Here is a 23,642-nt window from a genome sequence, read left to right on the forward strand (position 1 = left end):
AGTACAGTATTTCTGTGACTCAGAAATAGATATTATTTGTAAACAGTCTGGATTTGGAAAGAAACATGCTTTACAAAGAGAATAAGGATCAGGCATATAATCTATGATTCTACTAGTTATGAATTTATCTGATGACTCACAGGAACGTCACAGTAAATCAATGATCCAGGGAGAATAGTAGATTCATAAACATTAAAGACAGGAAAGTCCAGTTTGTAATGACCATTTCTTTTCAGTGCATGATTATATTCTGCACATAGTAGACAACCCATTATCTTGCCCAACATTATTTTAAGTCCCTTGCCAAAACATCCTCCCTAATGGGTCTTAGACCTGAAGTAGATCAACATAATTTACCATATAATAATTCTGTAATTATCATCCTTATCAGAGAAGATGACTTTGTTAGACTCCAGAAATCTATCAGATAGAAGCTATATCAGTTATACTAAGCTAAAAATTGAGCTTAACTAAAATTAGACTGTAGTTATTAAATGCAAACACTGATTCGGAAATACCAGAAGAATAAATTCTTCTTGCATTTTGACTTGTTTTGTAGAAGTAAAAACTCCCTTAAATATATTTTAGATTTGGCTGTAACAAGAGCATTGATGTAAATACAAGAGGACATCCCTAAGGGGAATTGCAATTTAAAAAGATATATATATCCATATTTACTACAATAAATGTTATGCCAAGAAATTTTATAGCTAAACAAACAAACAAACAAACAAAAACAATGTAGAAAATACTACACCTAAAGCTAGAAAACAGTTCCAGTACAAAGCATGCCTAATATATAGCCTCCCAAATACACAGTATATCCCTAGTAAAGTTGTAAATTATGGTTGCAAATGAGGCCACAAACAAAATCTTGCTCAAGGCATGAATCATAAATTCAAACAATAATCATCTCCTGCATGAGGCACAACTACTTTGTTTACTTCTTATATCCTGTTTCCTAAACATGAAGATGAAAGTAGGTCAAGTAAATTTAGCATCTTTTCACATGAAGTATGCTATGATAGCGGGTGGCACAGCTTAATTTACAATTACATGAGTTTACATGAATATTAAAATATCTGTTTTCACTGTGCTGTGTCATTACACATATTGACATTTTACCTCACAATGACACAGAATCATAGAAAACACCCAAGGTTCAGAGAAAGGAGGGAGCAGAAGGGGAGAGAAATATTTACAATGATTGCAGCCTGAATGAAACTTTGATATATTAGGAAAGAGCTTCATATGATGTTGAATGATATTTTTAAAATCAATTCTTACTATTTTTCATGGGTTTTGTTTAGAAAGTGACTTGCAGGGGAAGGAGAGGGAGACCTGGGAAAACCACTGTTGTTTTTTTTTTTTAATTTCCAAAACATGTCAGATTTATGGTAAATATTTACAAGGAAATAGCTTGTCTGAGTGCACGGGAACTGTTGAGTCACACCCTGAACCACTGATTGATCACCTGGGTAAAGGACCAGGTCAGCCCTGGGAGCACAAGTGAAGGCAATTCACATGTGTGACCGGAAGGAGTGGAGCCTGGCTGCACCTCTCTTAGACCCTAAGTAAGGGCTGACTGCTACTGGGGAAGGATCTCTTTCTGGAGATTGCTCCCTGGTGGTGCTTTCCCCTGTGAACCTGGAATCTTCTGATACAGGTGAGCTATCTTCCCTTTGTTTATAGAACCTTTCTATCATGCTGATTCTTCTGTCATTATACCACTTCATTCCATTGTGTTGATCTGTCTAATTGCTACACTGAGAAACATCTGCAATTTATCTGCTATTTTCAGCATTGGTTTCAAATGCAAAAGCAATATCAAATCAAAGGCTGGAACCAGGTATTTTGTTATTCATCATTCTGTCATGATTCACCAAGGTCTTAAGTATTATTCACTTCTGAAACTTCCTTGTAATAAATGAAGTAATGTCCTTTTTAATATTATTTCTTTTTATGGAGAATAGAAGACTTTTTTAATGTGGATATTTTTCCAACAGATTGGCTAACAGTTAAACTTTGTTTATGGAGCAAGCAGAGTTAAAATCTTCCTCGTGTATTGAGGATGAGTATGTTGTTGAGTGATTATTACGACCTGAGTCTGGTTTGATTTATTATCATTAAGCTATTTTCTTTATTCATATTTGTTTGCCCAATCTTTAGAAAGAAGTGCAATATTCAGTTAAAGTTGAAGTCTCTTTTCTAAGAAGTATGCGTGTCTGCATGCACGTGTGGATGAATGCGCGTACCAGATCTATACAGGAGAACAGGATAATAGGAATTCTACATGTATCAGGTAGTGCCATCCATAATAATCCACATGCTGTATCATTTACTTGCAGAAAGTATTTCTGTGGGGTTCTACCATACATTTAAACCATCATAAGTTTGGTAGAAATTTAAGAAATAAAATGGATTTCCTCTTTAAGCTACAGAGCTTAGAGCTGCAACTCAGCAAGCTAGTTTGAAATCAGCTCATGACCAGGCACTAAGTCACATGTTTGAGACAAACATGAGGTTAAATGCCTTCCTGAAATATATTCTGGATGGTGGCAGAACTTGGCTTGTCATCACTTTTCAAGAGACTCCAAACGACACAATTTCTTTAAATCTGAGGCTTTAGATCCAGTCTTCATGGAGTTAATGGTACTTAAAATAAATTAATACAGACTTGACCGCTAGTACTGACTGAGATAATTTAGTATCGTTAATTAAAGAAGCCAAAGTTGTGAATGTCAAGAACAGAAGGCAGAGCACTTAGTGTGAGAAGAGTGGTTAACTTACCCAGTTATTTTGTCTAACATCATACATAGTCTGTTGGGATGCTAGAAGTTACACTTGTACTGCATGATGAATAACAAGAGTGAAAGAAACATGATTTCCACATGTGGAAAGAAATCTCTCGTGTTTATAATTAAGTATAAGAAAATGTTGAAAAGCTACCAACAATTAATCACAGCCCTGTCACAGTAATTAGAAGTCAAAAAACAGAAAGTGAGGTGGTGTAGAGCCAGAATGTGGAAAAGTTTAAATTCTTAAAGAACTAAATCTTCTCTGTAATGAGACATGAAATAAACAGAGTACAAACAGCACCTCACACCAGAAATTAATTATAAAGAAAATGATTTTGAAAAATATTAATCAGGAATAGATATTATGGGCACTACTATCCCTATGTAGTAGACTCAAAGAAAGCAGGATAATATTTGACACAATCTGCTTAGTTACCAGCTGCTATTAAAATACAATGAGAATACTAGAATAAATAGTTTCAGGATGTTCAGGCTTCTATCTTCAAGAACTCCTTAGGCACATACTACTTTACTTATGAGCGGGTACTATACTCAGCAAAGTTCTGCAATTAACCATAGCAAGGACTAAATTTCCACTGTTTAAAAAAAGTTGAGTTGGCTGAAAGTTCATTCATGTTTATGAAGCTGTGCAAAGATGGAATTTGCACATAGCTCTTGCTTTGATAAGAATGTATAGCGTAAAATATGCTTTCAAGATGGAAGCAAGGAAAATCTGAGACAGAGACAATGTATAGAGACAATATAGTTCCAATTTTTATCTGTATACTGATTGCAAACTAGACATAAAAGTCTGGCTCCAATTTCTCTGGGCAAATTTATACTTAGTGTCTTCCAGATATGATGATTATTCTGGTATCTTCATAATGAATCATTAACTTTCTTCATCATAACCAGTGCAGCATAATAACAAATTTTTGCTATTATTGACAGACCAGGGTTCCAAAAATGTATCTATTTATCCAAGAAAGAAAATTTTAATGTAATAATCACTTTATATTCAGTAGATGTTAAGGAAATGTTCATTAGCTTACATCTGAAAAAATCCTTGTAGCAAGTAAGAAAGCAAGTCTATACATGAAAGCTAAAGACAGTGAGGATTCTAATGATTACTTCAATAGAAAATGCATTAGATTTTTATGTTCACAGTACTTTCTTTGTGACCAGGTAGTGGCAGCTTCCTGAACTAAGAAAAAATCTGCCTGTTAAACGGTGCTAGACTTCTGAAAAAATTTGTATGAAGAGGTCTCCTGTTCTAATTAGGTTTCCTTATGATTTGTAGCAGTATTTGAATATACCAAAACTCTCTAAGTATCTTGAAATTTGGAATTAAATGCTTTCTCATAACCTGAAAATTTGCTTGTACTTTTGACTGTAAAGAATGTTATAGGCTCAGTTATAAACCACAGAAAACAGGGAATTCTATCATGAGCACCTTCCTTTTCCATTTTTCAATTATTTGTGGCAATTTCAACAACTACTTACTTGAAAAAAAAATCACCATTAAAATAATTAATAATGAATTCTCAACTTTTATTTTAAGAAAGCAGCAGAAACAAGGAGACACATCAGCGCAGATTGATCAGCCCCTGCCTTTTTTAGTCAACGTGATCTTTGAAAAATCACAATTTGAAACACATAGATACTAGTGATTTAAAACAAACAAACAAACAAAAAAAAAACACAGCAGAACATACAAAATATGTACTGTGCTGGTAGACCCATACTTTATAGTAATTATACTTTATAAGTTGAGCTATTACATTATTATACAGTTAATAAAGAACCCTACTTTGAAAAATAATAGGATGTAATTATTCAACAGTTATTTATTATCCCAAGCTATTTACTATTGACTGACTGTAAGGCATCTTTACAAATTACAGCATAGAGTTAGTTTCCAATGTATAGTATAGTTTTATTTTACTCCCAAAATAACTTATTTTGTATCACAGCAAAATAATCTTTGGTAAAAACTCTTGTGGCTGTTCAGAAAGACAAAAGAATTGTGAAATGTGAATGGAATTTTAATGCTACTGATGCTTTCTCATACTTCAGCCTGGTTTCTGGAAAGTTTTTAAGAATGATCAGCTTTCAATCACAGTATAGAAAAGTGGTTCTGCATTATTGAAAGCTTTCCGTTTGTGTCTGCACAGTGAGCTTTGTACTTCTTTTAATTTCTCCTTCAAGTATTTTCTAGGTTTACAAGTGTCTGTACTCCGAAGACAGCACACTATAATGCTAAAGTTAGAATCTGGAATAACAAATATTTGTATCTCCTCCTATAGAATATCCTAGCAGTGGCATTTATGCCCAGAAAGCATTTGCCTATCTTCAATGAAGCTTGTATTTTTAGTAATAGAAAGATAAGGCTCAGGTTATATGCGCACTCCCAGGTAGTCTCACAATGTTAAAGAGAAGGTATTCACACTAAATACACTGACAACCAAATTCCTTTTGAGCTTTTGCATTTGACAGGACATTCAAGGCTACATCTAATCCCTGCCCTGTTTAGTAATTCAGGTAGATTTATAACTTGCTACAAAAAAAATCTGCTAGTATGGGCTAAACTGCTACCAGTTAACAGTGTAAGATCATTCAGAGAGAAGTGTTATGTTCCTACAGTCAGCTCAGCCCTAGGTAGGTTTATGTACAAGAGGAACCCTATCCCACTGGTATAAATTCACTTTTGTCCTCATTTAATTCACAAAAGAAACAGAATCTAGCTCTGGGCCATTAAAACCAAATAAGTTCAAGAAAACATTTTTCCTAGCAGCAGATATAGGGTAGCAAGAAGTAGGCCCCCAGAACAGTGTCTACAGTATCTATTGTAGAGAATGCTTCATTATGTGTGTGTGAAGTTTAACAAATAAATGCTGTACGTTTTTTTTAGCCAAACAAGCAAATATATCCTCATAGAATAAAATATATTAAAAAAAAAAAAAAGTTAATAGCCAAGCCACTTTCTACTGTTTATCAGCATTCCTGGCCAATCAGAGAGGTCCCAGAGAATTGGAGGTTTGCCAATGTGACTCCCATCTGTAAGAGGGGTCATAAGGAGGATCCAGGATGCTACAGGATGATCAGCCTGACCTTGGGGCCAGGGAAGGTTATGAAGCAGATCACCTTGAGTGAGATCACATGGCATGTGCAGGACAACTGGGGGATCAGGCCGAGCAAGCATGGGTTCATGAAAGGATGGTCCTGTTCAACCAGCCTGATTGTCTATGATTGAGTGAACTGCCTAGTAGATGAAGAAAAGGCTGTTGATGTAGTTTACCTAGACTTTAGGAAAACCTTTGACACTGTCTCTCACAGTATTCTCCTAGAGAAGCTGACAGCCCATGACTTGGACAAGTGCACTCTGCTGGCTAAAGAACTGGCTGGATGGCCAGGGCCCAGAGAATGGTGGTGAATGGGGTTAAATCCAGCAGTCAACTGGTCACGAGTGGTGTTCCCCAGGGGTCAGTTTTTGGGCCCTGTCCTGTTCAGTATCTTTATTGATGAGCTGGACAAGGAGCTTGAGTGCACCCTCAATAAGTTTGTAGATGACACCAAGTTAGGAGGAAATTTCAATCTGTAAGGGGGTGGGAAGGTTCTACAGAGGGATCAGAACAGGCTGGATAGTCGGGATGAGACCAATGGGATGAAGTTCAACAAGACCAAGTGCCGGGTTCTGCACTTTGGCCACAACACCAGGCAATGCTATAGGCTTGGGGGCAGAGTGGCTGGAAGACTGTGTGGAAGAAATGGATCTGGGGATGAATGGACCTGTCTCTGCTGAATGTGAGCCAGCAGTGTGGCCAAGAAGGCCAATGGCATCCTGGCTCACTTTAGAACTGATGCTGCCAGCAGGAACAAGGAAGTGATTGTCCCTGTGTATTCAGAAGTGGTGATGCCTCACCTGGAGTGCTGTGTTCAATTTTGGGCCCCTTGCTACAAGAAAAATATCAAGGCCATAGAGCATGTTCAGAGAAGGGCAATGAAGCTGGTGGGGGGCCTGGAGCACAATTATTATGAGGAGCTGCTAACAGAACTGGGATTGTTTAGACTGAAGGAGGTGCACCTCTCTATTGCTCTCTACAACTGCCTGAAAGGATGTTGTGGTGAAGTGGGTGTTGGCCTCTTCTTCCACATAATTAGCAATAGGACTAGAGGGAATAGCCTCAGTTTACACTAGAGGAAACTCAAGTTGGATAATAGGAAAAAAAAATTCTCCAAAAGGGTAGTTAGGCACTGGAATTAGTTGCCCGAGGGAGGTGGTTGAGACACCATCCCTGGAGGCGTTCAAGAAATGTTTAGATACTGTACTAAGGGACATGCTTTTGTGGGTAAATTGAACACTTCATAAATGAAGTATGTCCTCAGAATCAGCATTTAAATTGCTTACTAATATATGAGAGGTTATCTGTAATGAATAGTACCCTGCTCTTTCTGAGTCTGTAAGAGTTGCCATGCGATGCCACTCAATCACCTGTGCAGCTTGAACCACAACATATTTAAGGTTGTTTGCCGTAAAAAAAAAAAATAAGAAGGTACAATCTTCAGGAGTGTTTAAGATACTAGTCAAATCTAAGGTGTTTCTAAAAGAAACACATTCAGAAAATTTCTCAGAACAGTTATTTACTTATAAGTTATTGAATTTAATTATTTCAAAAATGAAAAACTAGTATACTCATTTAGTTCCCTTTCTTTCCTCCTTTTTGTAATAAAAAATATGTACATAAAAAAATGTACAACTTTTTTTTTTAAGTGTGACCATGCACTAATAACCACGTTTTAGACTTTGAAGTCTACACTGATGTAAACAACGAGTGAAATTTTGTAACTCTACAGCTGAATATAGGAAACTTACATTTAAAATGGCAGGCTGACCAAGCCATTGGCATGGCTCTGCAGAGGACTGCAAGCAATTTCTCCCTATAAATTCAGGCAAACTGATAGAAAGAAAAATCAAAAATTGTCTCAAAATCACATCATAAAGACCAAAGTCTGATATAACTCTTTTTCAAATAATGGGTCAAATTTTGTCATATATAAGTGTCCTTCTTACCTATGTCACCAGCAATTTATATATTTTTCACACACCTGAAGCATAATATACTGGGCTTGTATTCCTATGTGGTATTCTCTAATGCAAATCTGTTTTCAGTGTAAAACCAAAGCTTCTGTACTGTAGGTGGAAGGAAGGGTGAAAAACACTCTACCAACAGATAACCATCTGGCAGATTCTCTGTTATCTCCATGTGATTTTTAGCACTTTACAAAATGTCATTAAGCAAACAGAGAAGACCACAAGCAGACCTCTACTTTCACAAAATCATGTTTTATAAACTGTTGAGAAACACTGACATGTAATGAAACTCTATTCCCTATATGCTTTCCTCTTTGTGAATGATACGCTTCTCATCGTGTATAAACAAACAGAAGTATGTCTGTATATTTGCTGTTGTTTCCTTTTTCCTTTGGTCATCATAATCAAGGGCTATTATAGAAATAGATCTTATCTCTAGAATGGCAGTCCCCTTGCACCTTCAGTTCAGATTTTTGTTTATGCTTGGCTGCAATTGCGGCTGTTTCTGATAGTTTTAGGTCAGCCATGACAGACTATGGGTGACACTAAATAAACAAGCTGGGAGTCTGGGACCAGGAAGGAATGATATTGGTGCTCAGAGTTTGATTTTTTTTTTTTTTTCTGGTTTATCAACTGTTTTATTCAGAATAATTCACTGTATGACTGCTTTTTCTGTGTACACATAATATACTGTAAGATTTTTTTTTTTAAAAAAAAGCTAAAAAAAAAACCCAACTCATAGGAAAATTAAAAGAAAAAAATGTTCAGTCTTGTCTTGGGTTATGGTAGGCTACAGAAAAATTTATTTATTTGCACTGTGTTCAAATATTTCTTCCTCCTTTTTTCTCTCACTCTGTGGATAATTCTTTAAAACCTACTCATGGGGGATGAAAGCTTCAATGATCAATCTAATAACAGTACCACTAATAATACTTCATGGAAGAAGGGGTAAGATAAGATCCCAAAAGAAGGGATAAAAAAAATCTCACTCAAGTTGTATATTTTCCCCTCTGCCTTTCCAACTCTCTTGAGTTTACTATGAGTCTTGAAAGATTTTACATATTTCTTATATCTCCTGTTTTTATAATCACTGTGTTAGTGTCTAAACAGAACCAGAACTCAATTTCCTTTTATTCATTTTGTTAATGGTATTTCTTACCTCCACGGTCGTAAACTAAATTTTTAGAAAATATGTGCCCTAAGGCTCAAATACCAAAATAATAATAATCTTTTTTTTACACATTTCTTTTTAAATTTCATGAATTTAAAGTCAGTACTTTGATAAGGAAAAATATTGTAAATATTTTAAAGCTTAAGATTGGTGATGCTGCTTACCTAGGAATGTTTACTGAGCTACCAAAACTAGGTGGAGCCAAGTGCCTGGCTTTGAGGCATGTAAGTAGAATAAGCATATTACAAGCTCTAATTTTCAATATGATGTTTTTACTGCATACCTAGCATAATAAAGATTCATCAAAATGCATGTAAATTACAAGAATAATAAAGTACCTTAATGCAAACTTTCACTTGCTTAACATTTGGCCCTGAAATTGAATAGCAGTTGACAGTCAACCACAGGTCTACCCAGGGCTAAGTAGAGTCCCAGTGCAGTTTCTAGAGCACAGACATTCATTTCAGAAAACAAAACAATACAACATCCATCAACTTGCAGAAGTCCCACAGAGTCAAAAAAAACATACTATACCTTTACTTTCACAGAGGTGGACTTTGAGACTGGATTATTTGTAAACTGTACTGAGACATAAGTCTGAGAAATGAGAAAAAATTGTTAACAGTTTCTAGTATGCTGAAAGATGTCTGGGTCCTGTTTAGCAATCTACAATAGTTAAATTTAAAACGACTGTCTTTATCATTTCTTAAGCTCTTTTTGATCGTAGCCAATCCCAATGCAACCTCCGTTATCTGCCTAAACTAAAACATGGAAGTGTATGGGAATACCAGTGTGAGTACAGTTTTCTTGAGCTATGCTATGCCAACTGTTAGAACCTATCCTGATCTCTTTGAAAACAAACTACCAGGTTATCAAAGTGTCCAAGTATAATATTGCCTAGGGTTATTTTATTTTTAAATTGCTTCTAGAACCACCAAAATAATCTCAGTTAAGCTTATGACAACCCAGGCCTTTAGAATCAAACCTTTGCCAAGACTACTATGATTTAATTAGCTTCACATTTACCTCCTGGCCAGATTCAATAAATAAGCATGTATTGGCACAGCTGCATCTCAGCATGCATATTTAAATTAAAAATGTTTCCTTTTGATACTCTGGCAATTTTGGCATTCATTCACTTTGCCAGAAGCTGCATCAAGTCACAAAACGCTTGCCCAGTCATCATTAAAATATGCAATCATGAAAATGTTCTACCAGATCAGATCCTCAACATGCCTGTGTAGTAACCTGAAATCATCATGTTTTCTCCACAGGTACAAAGAAGGATATTTTCATGCCCTTCGTGACTGAAGTGTTCTCATATGACAAATTATCTGAAATTGGTCAAACACCACCTAAGACTCATTTTTTTATATATAAAAAAATGAAGATTAGTTTTGTTTTCTCTTTTGATGGCATTAGTTTTTTTTATAGAAAACTGACCTTTCTGGTTCCTGATGATAAATTACTTTTTTTATCAGAAGAAGGGAGGTCTGAATATGTAAACACTTTCTAACAAACATACTAAAAGACTGACAAATAATAAACAATTTTTCTCACTATTCACATCTGCATGCTAAACTCCTGTCTCCACTCAAAGGACAAAAGAGAATAATGTATAGGCATATTTAATTGTGGCACAATAGGATTTCAGTCAACTAGAAACTCTTGAGAAATAGAAGCTATGAAGGTAGGACCAATGTTTCTGCTCTACTGATAATTTGATCATGAGATTATTAAAAACAAACAAAAAGACTGACTTCAGTAACCAGTGGCTCAAATGACTGTTTATCATTATCTTTTCTAGATAGTATTTCATATAGTAGGCTGGTAGTGCTCATTCTGTAGTTAAAAAGAAAAGCTTGAGTGATAGATGTTCAGATTAACCACCAGAGTACCTCCATAGTAATTCCACATTTAGTATTTATATACAATAGTATGTAAATAGTATATATACACAATAGTATTTATAGATAAATATGTATTTTTAAAAGTGTCTCGTGAGATGAGGTGCCTGGTTCACAAGGGAATCGGAGTTTTCACTTCAAATCTCAAGTCACATAATAAAGTCTTTGAGAAGCTCCTCAAGACACGTTGTGTGGCATCTCAGTCACTTAAGCCTACAGCAATTCAATTGAAGATGAAAATAATAATATCACTTAAAATATAAGTAACATATCTTTGATATGGAATACTGAAAGTATCTTAGATTAGCAATGTATTTATTCATCTGCTTATGAAAATTTATATAAGGAAGTAATAGTCGGAACTAATGTTGCTTTACTGTAAAATTAGAAGGGGAATTTCTAGCAACAGACGCTGTACTCTGTTTTTAAGCAGTAATGATTACTAGTTTATGATGTCCATTTGATCACTGAAAGAAGGCAGTTTTCTCATTGTGATAGTTTTCTGTTGCACTTTAAGAAATGGCCAGATGGTTCTGTGACAGCCTTTTTCTTTGCTGTGCTGGACTCCTGTATCAGGCAACACTTCTAGGCATCTCAGTGTGGGTGGGTGATGAGAGGTGAGCTGAGAAATATTAGGGAAAATGATCAGATCAGGTGTTGCATTGGAATTAAAGTACTTCCTTCTCTTTGTACTGGGATTCCTTGGGAACTCAAAATATCACTTAATTATGCTTCATTATGCATTATGATTAATTATGCTTCATGTCTATGGTGGAAATCCACTGTCTGAAAAATCTTAACATGCTATTTGAGATCAATTCACAGTAATGAACGAAGCAGTTATCCTTTATGTGGATGTTTCAGACATCTCGCTATTCCTTACGAAGTTTGCATGGGTGGATTGGTGTGGATTGGAATGTTCTGTTGGAAAAAGAATGATTGAATTCGTCTTTAGGAAAGATCTTCCCAGGGTGTATATATAGCTGATTCTTCATTGCACCTTTTTATCCATATTGAATTAAACTGAATTATAGCTTTCCTGGACGTAGAATTTGTGTTAATATTTTCAGTATGTGATTTTGATTGTCAATTTTTAAAATTTTACTGAATTAACAATAAACTATCTTCCATAACTATTTGCTTATCAGCACATGAAAATGATGTACCTTTTCTAAACCAGATAGGGTCCAGTAGGTTGGATCTGAAAGTAAAGGTACTTTAAACTTATTCTTGTATAAGCATCAAATGCTGATGAATTCCTTACAGTGAGATTCATTATTCTGCTTATCCTAGACTGAAAGAGGATAGATTTAGGGTGGATATATAGAAAAAAATTTCCATGGTGTGAGAATGACCACCTGAACAGGTTGCTCAGAGAAACTGTGGATGTTCCATCACTGGAAGTGTATTCTAAGTCAGGATGGATGGGACTTTAAGTAACTTTATCCACTGAAAAATATCCCTGCCCATGACAGAGGAGTTGGAATAGAGGGAACTCTCCAATTCAAACCATTATATAATTCTATGATCCTATTTGTAGTTCAGGTGGGGAAAAAAACAAACAAACAAAAAAAAACCCGTATTGAATCCATCAACTGTTCATTTGGTTTCTTTTGTGTTTTTTTTTTTTAAAGCAGAAGAGGGAAATAAGGTCTGTTTTTATAACCTACAAAGAAGAAATACTAAAGCTCAGTATCATTTCAGGAAGCAAAATCTAATAAACTAGGACATATAAGCATTAATTGGACCCCACATTTGTGAGAAATGATAGTCTTTTTTTTCCAAATATACTTAAAATTCGGTTGTATCTCTGTGAGAATATAACCTCTAAGTCATCAGTTTTTTAGATACTGAGTGTCAAAATAATGAATGCTTTCCTGTACTCTTAAAGCCACTTAGATAACTAGAATTCTAGAAATATCAAAAACAGAATTGACAAAATTCTAAATTAGATGCTATTCTAAGTAAGAAAGTGATATGTTCATATAATGGGCAGAATACGATTTGTTGAGAAACACAGTTGGCTTATTGATTAAAGACTCAATTTTTTAGCCTAGTTAGACTTTAGAAGTACCAATGAACGCTTTAGTTTAATAGAATGAGAGAGTATTTCACAAGTTTTACATGTGCTGTACCATCAGTAAACCTAGAAGGTATCCTTTTTAAAAGTTTTAGATGTTCCTATAAAGTGTAGTGAAATACTGAATTATGCTAGTGGGGAAAAAAGCCTGTCAAACTCAAAGGGAATACTAGGATTTTTCTAAGTCAAATTTGAATGAAATTCCCGAATTTTAATATTCATATGGAAAATAAAATCCAGTTCAGGATCATTAAAACATTTTATTAAAATATATTTTTTCTCAATAATACAAAAGCATTCCAATAATAAGTACTCAAAATGGATTAAAATGTTGAAAAATAGCACTTCAAATGGAATAGTAAAAATGTAAAATGCTGCCTTCTTTCTGATAAAACTTAAATGAAGGAGATATGTTCCTCTGAAGTTACTTGAAGTGACTTGAACTATATTTTCTAATGGAAAACTTCCATAGAAAATTTCTCAACAAGGACTAATAGAGGTACTGTTCTTCAAACTACTCTTTCCATGTTTGAACTGTGGTTTGCATGTTTTGGTTTATTCCTGAAATTGCAAAATAATATAAGTAATTGTGCATTTTTTCGAGGATCCTAAGGAGAGTATTAAATTGAATTGACAGCATTGATACTGCTATTCACGTTGAAATAATTAGCAATTCCAAGGCTATTAATGGTGCATTGTATTACTATTTTAGACTGAGTAGGATGAAAGTAAAAACCTTTTGGTGACTTTTGCTCCTACTAAAATTTAATTAGCCTTACTTACTGACCTCATGTTTTATGTAAGAGTACACTCCAAAATGACCTTATAAATAGCTGCTAATATAAAGATAAAGCATTCCTTTTCTTTTCTTTTTTTTCCCCAAAAAAGCCCGGCATAGCATGAAAGTTTTTTTTTTTAACTACTTTTGCAAAGTATTCTTGTACTTGCTAACATTATACACTTCAGCATTTCCTTTGGGACCAGCTGACTTTGGATTTAATTGAAGCAAGAATGTCTCAATTTGACAAGGTCATTTTCTTAAAGTGTAGTTTTGCAGAGTTTTGATTTTTCCATTCTGAAATAGATTTAACCTATAAAATCATTGGCAAAGAATTATATCTTCGCCATCAAATATCGTAAGAGATTAAAAGTGAAAATGCTACCATTAATGGACATAAAATTTATGGACTATGATGATCTGTACTTAATCTGGAAGGCTGAAGCTCATTAGTGGAAAAAAATGAAACTGTGACCAATGAACATCAGTTTTCAGAAGGTACTTAACTTCAAGTGTTTAATTCCAAAAATTTAGACTTATGGTGTCAAACTGACTGCCAATTTCACTGTGATCAGAGTAGTTGAATGCATGTTAGTAGCTTATCTTCACAAAAGAAATGGGGAAATTAATCAGATCAGAAACTCCAATCAACCATTTGATTCTCAAAATATGACAGAGTATGTTTTGCTTTAATTTAAGGCAAATATAGGAGAAATATAAGAGATAATAAATACATACTGAAAGCAAAGTAGGAAATGGGAAGCACATTTCTAAAAATAAAGCAGCTATTCAAATAAATCAGCAAAGATGGAGTGGATTTTTCATCACCTGAAACATATATTACAAAACTCCAAGTGACATAAGCACAGTATCCATGGGAAGTATCTTACAGTTTCAGAAATTAGAAAACTAAAGCATTTCACATTAATAAAAATGACTCCACCTAAAAGCTTGTACTGGAATGAAATGTGGAACAGTCCCTCTATCTGTTATGTAAATGAAAACTCAAAAGATGTTTTTAATTCTTTTTTCATCCATTTTTTTCACCGATGTCTTTTTATATTACTTCTTTTGTTCACTTCTTCATTATAAAGGGGCAGGATAAAGGATAAAAGAAAATAACTGGAAAAGAATGAAAACTTTAGAGAGATTTTTGAATACAATTATTGTTCAAGAAATGTGGACTAGAAAGGCTTTCTTCAAAATGAGATTCTTAGCAGGATTATAGAGTGATAATTCAGAATTCCAGTGACTGACAAACACAGAAACAAACTTTCAAGGTATTTTATGAAAAGAAATATCATGGAGAGATTTTAACCCCTTAAGAGGGTATTCCATTCAAGTAAAAGAGAAATGATATTTTTCTTTTTGATAAGTTTATTTCATTTAATAAATGGAATCAGAAATGCACTTTCTGCAATCCAGTCACTAACATGTATTCTTTTGCTCACTCTTACATACAAAAACAGAAGAGCAGCAACACAAGCAGCACTGTCAGTCACAGAAACCCTTGGTCTTTAAACATAAATCAGTGGCATTTTTCACTTTTTCCCAGAACGCAAGTCACATATTTCAGTATAGCTCCTCACATACACATGTAAATCAGAGGAAGCATGACTTATTTTTAATGTAAGTGAAAAAATTTTCTGCATAGACTGTTGTATGTTTTGCCCTGGACAAAGATTTGGTGTTCATTGCCAGCTCTCGAGCAAAATCTGGGTGACTATGTTTTTTCTATTTCTATGCAATCATTATGACAGTCTGCGCATATTTCATGAAATTTACTCTATAGCCTTTTATTTTTTTTAAGTAAAATATGTATATTATTATTTAACTTTTTCTGCAACTACCCAAAGGCATTTAGATATTTTAAAAGAGAAGAACAAAATAACAAACTTAAATATTCCCACAGTGAGCTAGCAAAAAAAGAGTCTCAAACTTTCCAAAGTATCTTAATGAGGGTTAAAGGTCTCTGCTAAATAAAACTGAGAAACAGAAAGGATCAGGATCCTGTTTCCATTTTAATGTATCTCATGTTTATGTTTTGCTTTCAGCAGGGGAAAGGCTGAAACAATTCCACTTAGAAGGAGGTTACAAACAGGCTGAGTATTGCAGCTGGCTGGAAGAAGTTTGTGTTCTGCAGGGCTAAGGTGAATACAAGTTCACACAGAACAGACAGCACAAGGCTTATAGCTGACATTTCTGCTCCAATCCTTTTCTAAAACTGGTTGTCTAGGTTGTGGCTTAGATTACAATTCCTTCAAATAATGTTCCACAGTCCCAACCCAATATCACTGAATTTTGTTTCATCACTATTATTAAAACTCAATTTTTTGGAAAAATTTAATTCTAAGGTATGTTGTGTCAATAATTAGCATAAGATTAAACAGAGGCAGGTCTTAAATTCAAACATCTCTGCAGTAAGAAACAGTTGCTAAGGCTACTCATGTAAGCAACATGGTGAACCCAAACCTTTGTTTAATTACTTTTGAATTCTGAGTCCTACAAAAAGTCTGTTCCTCCTCTTAAAAAACATATATATTGCTGCGTAACCACATTCTGCTCCTACTCTCTATCCCTGCAAATACATGGGTTCATGAAAGAGTGTCTCATTAATTTTTTTAAAGTCTATCTTTAATCAATGTGTTCACCTTAAAAGCTATAAATTGCCAAAAATTTCTTATGCAGGATATAGGATGTTTTTGGGTAATAAAGAACAGTTCTTTGTAGCTTCCATGGAAATAAGTAGGAGGCATTACTTTCGGAAGTCTGTGCAGTTTGCGGGAACATTGGGACAATTGTTTATGCTTAAGACTTTCCTTTTGTGTTTTCTCATGGTAGACTCTAAATGAAATTACTATGAGTTGCATTCCATTGCACAGTGGTAAAGCTAGAGCTTGTGGAAGTCCCCTGCTGTAGTGTCCATCTGAGCAAGAGTTAAAATTTCCAAGCACCCTTAAAAGCTTCTGAAGGCAAGAATGAGTGACTCAATAATGCCACTTACTAAAGGAAGCTGTATTTGTGCCTGGGAACTGTGATATATTTATAATCTTCTGCTGTGGCCAGGCTGCCTCAGATCTCTTCTGGCTTTTCCAAATAATAAATGGAAACCTGTTCCTTCAGTTCTTTAAGAACTTAGATATAGTGGTTTGTTCCATTAATAATGGAAGATATTACAGATAAATAATTACTTTTCATAAAAAAGGGCTTGATACTGGAACTGTATTAACTCAGATGCAAAATTATGTAGTTAGAACATTCAAATGAGAAATTTGAGTGATATTTGCACTACTGAGATTTATTTGCATCTGTACACTTCTAAAAAGATGCAGTCAAGATCACCTTTGCAGTTTGTTCAGACTTCGAGCCCAAGTTATATGAGTTGAGCTGTGCTGGTATGTCTATGCTGTGTTTAGCATACTACCAAACACCATCCAGACAGGCTGCCTGAAAGTGTGCTGGTGACAGCTCTTGTGGAAGACAGAAAATAATGTAGACATATTCAGTGACACAAATATTTAGTTGATGTAAAACTGTCATAGCCATTCATTTCAACAGATCTTTGACAATGAACCCAATCCAGGAACTTCCCAGTGTTGTTTCTGATATCCTGTTTTGCAGTGCTCAGATGTTCAACACAAAATCCTGTGAACACCCTGGAGATAATTTCTCTTTTCTTTATCAGACATGTCATTCTTTGCCCCATGGTTTTAACATTTCTCAGTGAAAACAAACAAACAAACAAACAAAAACCTCTTTTAACCAGGTTCTAAACAGCTAAGAAGTAACTAACAATGGAAAGGACCTTAGTCACCACTCGGGGAAAAAAAGCACTTCTGGTAATACTCCTCAAGTCCCATTAGCAAGTACTCCTACTTACTTTGTAATGATTGCATGCTGTCCCTTTGGACCCACTAGAGTATTTAATTGCAATCACACTCATTTACATAGCAGATGAAGCTAATTGCTGGTATTAGTTACCAAATGTATGCTTGTACTGTGAGGGTAAAAAAAAAAATGCCCTATAGAAAAGAAAATGACTATGCCTCTAATTAAGGAGCTATGAGTCAAAGTGAGCTTGTTCAGAGATGTAAATATAGAATCAAGTGCTTTAAGAGCTCCAGAGTGCACTATATTGTAATACCAGTTCCAATATTTCAGAGATGACACTGGCAGACCTCAAATTAAATACAGTGGACTATTATCTTCTCAGAAGCAGGGATGATGGGCACCACAAAAGACTCAGAGATCTAGATTTCTGAATTTTTTTTAATTAGATATAATAATGTCAAATTAATAAGGCTCTTTGTGTATAATAGATACAATGATCCTATTCAAGCAGAACCTTTACCTTTTCCTCAGGCCTAATTCCAAGGAAAGTTTTTTGATTATTCAGACAGCTCAAAGAGTTGCACATCAATGGTCTTTATTTTACGAGCAATTATACACAAGGAGTTCTAAGATAGCATGCTATCACAGTGAATGTGAGAAACATCAGGGTAAGTGGAAACCCAGATGAATAAAAATGGCAGGATTTGGCCCTGGATAACATGCGTAATATAAAAATTCTTATGAGATTTGTATCTATCTATGTAGAAAGAGAGGGGGCTAGTCCCGGGTGGTGGAATGAAAATTTGTTACTTTTAGTTAGCTTCAGGAGGTCACAGTGAGAACAGAAGTGTGCCCATCAGTATCCCTTGAACAGGGTTGAAAAGCTCCCCATAAACATTTGAAAAATTAACACTTTATCAAACCATGCCTTAATTTTTTTCCTTTTCCTGGAAGTCTACCAAATCTTGACAGCAGTTAAGCTGTGGGTGTGCAGAAGCATTACATACTATATTTACTATTACAATTTTTTAGGTAATTTCCCATTAGTCTACTATGTTTTGCCTATGCTCAAAATTGAAATTCTAGTTTGGGAAGAGGGGGAAAAAGGAAACCTTTTCTCTATCTTTATATATTATCTATAATGCAAGCAATTTGACTGGGTTTATGATATGCACACATAGGAACAATTCCTACATGTTCTAGTAATACAGGCAATTATTTAAATGAACAATGTGTATTAAATCAACATGGTTTCTTTCTAGCCTTCCTTGGATCTATGTGTCAGTTTTCCTACTGGTTAGAGAGCAGTTTAACAAGAGAATAAAGCTTTGTGAACTTCAAGAGACATCACAGAGCCACAACCATATATTATTATAACACTCTTGATTAATACCTCAGAGACAGAAAGCATGAGATCTACGGCATTTGCTTTGTAAAGGCAACACTTTAGATTTACGCTAATACTAGAGCTACTTCAAAGAAATCTCTAAATTTACCACTTTGGTTCCTTCTTTTGATTACAAGCTGTTTCTGCTACCCAGCAAAAAAAATAATTGCCACCTCCACACAAAATTAATTCCAACCTTAAAACAATGAGATTTTCTGCTGCCTTTCGTATTGTGTAATATAAACCCTGTGTAATATGTTACCATTCTGATTTAGAAAGTCTTTATGTCAAACAGCTGATGTAAATGAGAATCTACTCCCTTGTTTTATTAGCTACGTTATTCCTTGATGTGGCTTTATGCTAGTATTAAATTTACCAGTGTCTAGTTACCTACATAGCTCTTTTCATAAAAGGAGACTGGCTGCTAGCCACATTATCAGCCACACCCTTTTTTTTTTTTTTTTTTTTAAGATGAAAAAAGGTTTTAAACCACCCAAAATGCATTCCATGGATACCAAGGCCTCTCCCTTCTGAGTGCCTATTCTTGTTAAATATATACCTTTGTAGAACTAATCCCAAATGGTTTGATGACAGGGGTCATGCAAGTGTCATTTTTCAAACTTGTGTGAAAATCCATTTCAAGCCATCTTCTCCTCTTATATTTCACCTCATTTCTGGAGCACTCATGCAGTATAATTACATAGCTAGAGCACAAAATGTAAACAGGACATCCTCTCAGATAGGAGATCCCAACACGTTGAAAAGTATATGCCTCTGTTCTTATTCAGTTCTGGAAACTATCCCATGACTTCCACAAAAAGATACTGTTTCTGTTAATGTGTAACGTAAACTTAGCCCTCAACATAAAACAAAACCAAACATCTGTCCTTAGAGTTTGATTGTTTGTTCCATCCTGGTATAATTATTCTTGCATGACAGCAGCCCCTGCAGGCTACAGTCCTTGCTTACTCTACTTTGCCCTGAAAGCATACCCAGAATTAAGAGATGAATTCACTGCATTAGAATTGCCAGTGAGGATTCATTTAGAAAGATTTAGTGTTGCAGCACAGTCACATTTTTACCACTATCTGGGATTTTTCGTTTGTTTCTGGATTTGATTTCTGTTTGTTTCTGAGCTGCATTTTGCCAATCAAACTGGACAAAAAATCATTGTGTTTTCCAAAATCAAAGGTGTCTGAAAAGTTCCCCGGGGTAAGGGTGGGAGAGATTAATTTTTTTACTCCTCCATTCCTTTAAAAGTAGAAGGATTTCTTCTTAAGTTTAGTCACTATTTTAGGGCTTATCTACAATTGTTCTACCCAGTGGCAACAAAATCTGAAACTAGCATAAGAAAAAGGAAAGATATTTTTCAGTCAATACCCCTTCAGATAGCATGGGAACAGAGGAAAGCCAATATTATCCAATATTATCTATGTCCTGACAAAAGCTGCAAATTTTCCAACACTAAAAAAAAAAAAAAGTATTCAGAGCAACTGAATTCCTACAATTTACAAATACCTCAAGAAAGGATGGTACACGAGAGAAGAGTTACATCTCCATTTCTAATATCACTTTTAATGTTTTCAGCAGGTTTGACACCAAAGCAAGACCTGATGCCACAGGGATCATCAGAATCTAGTAAACAGAAATATCTAAGAAGAGCAGATGCACATTGTGTCTTCTAGGCATCCTCTCAGTGGCATGGTTGAAATCCAGATTCTGATCACACAAGATTCAGGTAAAGTTAACATCTAAACACTTAACAGGGTTATCATTGCTACTTGCTTTTTGATCATGTAGTCACAAATATTTTCTGCTATGAACATCAAATGATAGTAGTTGTTATAGTCCTTTACACTTAAATATTATTTTTTTCCATACCATTCACACAATATGAAAAGAGTGACACCCTCAGTTTCATGCTAAACATGAAAGCACACATCTTATAACATTATTCTAGTTTTCCCTTGATAGGTTTTTGAGCACTATGTGGTTGGTAAGTTGTCTCTCCAAGCCAGTGTACTCTTCCCATTTTCTATAGTATTTTTATTCTTAACCCTCCATATTCTCTGTGATCACAGATGTTGCGATATATTTGTTTTCTTTTAGTATTCGTTTGCACAAATGTGTCAAATGTAAAATGTAATAAAGAAAAATACAGTATTTTCAAACAGAAAAAAAAGGAATATCTGTTATAGGATCCTAAATTTTGATTAAGTTTAAGCAGGAGAGAGTTCACTGAAACCAGAGCCAGATTCCTATGCAACCTGTGTGCATGAGAATTTTCTTCACAACAGGATGAGGCTTTTGTTAAGAGATCAAAATCTCCACTTTCCTTATTGAAGTACACAACAGAAGACTTAATTCTAAAGACTTTTGTCTTCTAGGCAGATTCTTTACAGTCACACCTTTTCTTTAGGAGGAAAGGAACTGCAAAGAGAACAGAAGCCATAGCTCAGACCATAGGACTTCTTTGTCAGACCATAGGAATTCTTTGCTATCCACCAAAACTAGCCACTACTTCTTTCCAATACGTTCCAAAAAGTTAAGAGTTAATAAAGGTTATTAATCCAATTGCTTGCCTTCTATCAGTATTTTTACCCTTGAAACACAAAGAATGCTGTCATGAGAGAGTGTTCCTCGGCTTTTCCTCTCCTCTATTTGTCTATGCTTAAAAGTAGATCTTAGGGTTCATAGGACAGATAACAGACAAACCATAAATTTCAGGTTATGTACTTCTCTGTGAGCTCTGGCCTTAGATATTCTACACTGTATAATTACTCTGTGATGTAGAATGAACAAAAAAACCCAAAAGAGATAGAAGGTGTTAAAGATTTAGCATTATCAGGTTGACAACTGTTGGTAGTCCTAATACCATTGTGCTTTTTTTTTTTTTTTTTTTTTTTTTTAGGATTTCTTTATCTTTAAAATTTGTTGCCTACCACTTGTACTATTGTGAGAATTAGTTTAGTTAAAACACTCTTGTATGTATGTGATTAGTCATTCAACAGTCCAAATCAGCTGTTGTTTTAAAATTACTATGGGTGAAAGAATAAAAGAGCAATTTGATTGATTGTTTGTTTAGTCAAAGAGCTTAATTATTTTAAATTTCATGTTTTTATGTTCTTTACATATCTGTCAAGTCTTCATCAAGGGAATTATCCCTGTCATATCTCTACTATGTTTTTGTTATCATTTTCATTCATTGATCATCAAGAACTGGAACAAACAGCACTAAGCAACATCTGAGCACCTTCTAATTAGCAGAAGAATCATACTCATTTTGGTTTTATGCCAAACATCTGATAACTGGAGGCAAAAGGAGCTTTCCTTGAAAAGGTCTTCAGAAGCAAAAATCCTTTACAACCAATAACCCCAAGAGACAGAGAGCACTAGCGTGGTCCAGTAAAGAGTTGGGCTCTATGTTTAAAGGAATATAGGCAGGGGCAGCTAGGGACACACTTATTCAGATGTCTTTCTTGCAACTTCCACCCATAGAACTTCCATGGAACTCCCAGTGGTGATTAAGTATGTGTTTCTGTTGTACATCCCCTCAGGAGGACAGCTGCGGAAATGTCCCCTCCCCTCTATAAAATGAATCACCCCTGGACAGAGTGGGTGTAGCTGTTTATACATCTCTTATCACACCGAGGATGTGCTAATATCTTGACCTGAAAACCACAGGACCACCCAAGACCCTAGCAGCTAAACTGAAATGATTCAATGATGATTTATGTTGGGAGGTTTCCCCTGCAATATACTTACCCTTGAAGGAGATGACGAAATCATATAAATTTGCCTATTTCATCTAGAAATGGAAGAAGCTCTTAACAATGAGTGTTGCTCAAGCCACAGTCTCTTAAGTGGCACACTCAGACAAGGTCTGAGAAGGACATCAGATAATGCACAGTCACTTGACTTGAGAGAAAGATTAAAGATTCAAAAATGGAAAGTGGTAAAGAGGCCACACATATAGCCTGGGAAGGAAGATTAGTCCTGGCAAAAAGAGTTTGTACGTCTAGACTGTTTCCCCTTAGTACAATCTTCCAGACAAGCAAATAGTGTGGAATCTAAATCCTCTTCCTTGCCAGCCAAAATTTTCTCTTCGGAGATGAGAAACCAAAGTCAGACAAAAGCTTTATATTTTGGCTGAAAGTATATGCATAACCTTCTGAAGAGGAAACTGACGGAGGGAAATTGATAAAAATATCCTAGAAAAAGAAAAAAGCTTGAAGTATTTCAGTTTTGCTCTTCATTTAAATGGTGATAGTAATTGTACCTTACAGCTAAGGGTATCGCAAAAAATCAGAAGAGAATCACAAACTGTTTTACAAGTTCTGATTTGAAATGCAGGATCAGAGTTACCAAACAGTTCTCATTATAGACAGTTTTTATATTTGAATCCAAGGATATATTAAAAATGATAATTGCTTCCAAAAAGTAATCTGAACTTATACTGTTAGATATTGCAGTAAAACGTAGGCTTGGAGATTAAAATATTTACTTCACAGATAACAGGTATTTATCCAAAATCTAGCTGATTATATGGTCAGCTAAAAGAATGTGAAAACCAGGAATAATTAATGCCTTCTGATGAT

The 23,642-nt window shown here is 35.0% G+C and overlaps 1 protein-coding gene across 7 annotated transcripts in view; it reads left to right on the forward strand.

Moving 5' to 3' along the window:
• The window catches only part of DPH6 (diphthamine biosynthesis 6), a 293,683-nt gene that overhangs the window by 21,755 nt on the left and 248,286 nt on the right, over positions 1-23,642 (forward strand). For 2 of the 7 annotated variants that reach the window (XM_046941742.1, XM_040700975.2), the window contains exons 4-5: positions 15,881-15,976; positions 20,635-20,782. In XM_046941742.1, coding sequence (XP_046797698.1) covers positions 20,710-20,782 — 73 coding nt within the window. In that variant the 5' untranslated portion in view covers positions 15,881-15,976; positions 20,635-20,709. Of the gene's footprint in view, positions 1-15,880; positions 15,977-20,631; positions 20,783-23,642 lie in introns of all 7 variants that reach the window. The other 5 variants (XM_046941744.1, XM_046941747.1, XM_046941745.1 and 2 more) reach the window with 3 other exon arrangements.

Source organism: Gallus gallus, chromosome 5, assembly GCF_016699485.2.
Source record: "Gallus gallus isolate bGalGal1 chromosome 5, bGalGal1.mat.broiler.GRCg7b, whole genome shotgun sequence".
Classification (NCBI taxonomy): domain Eukaryota; kingdom Metazoa; phylum Chordata; class Aves; order Galliformes; family Phasianidae; genus Gallus; species Gallus gallus.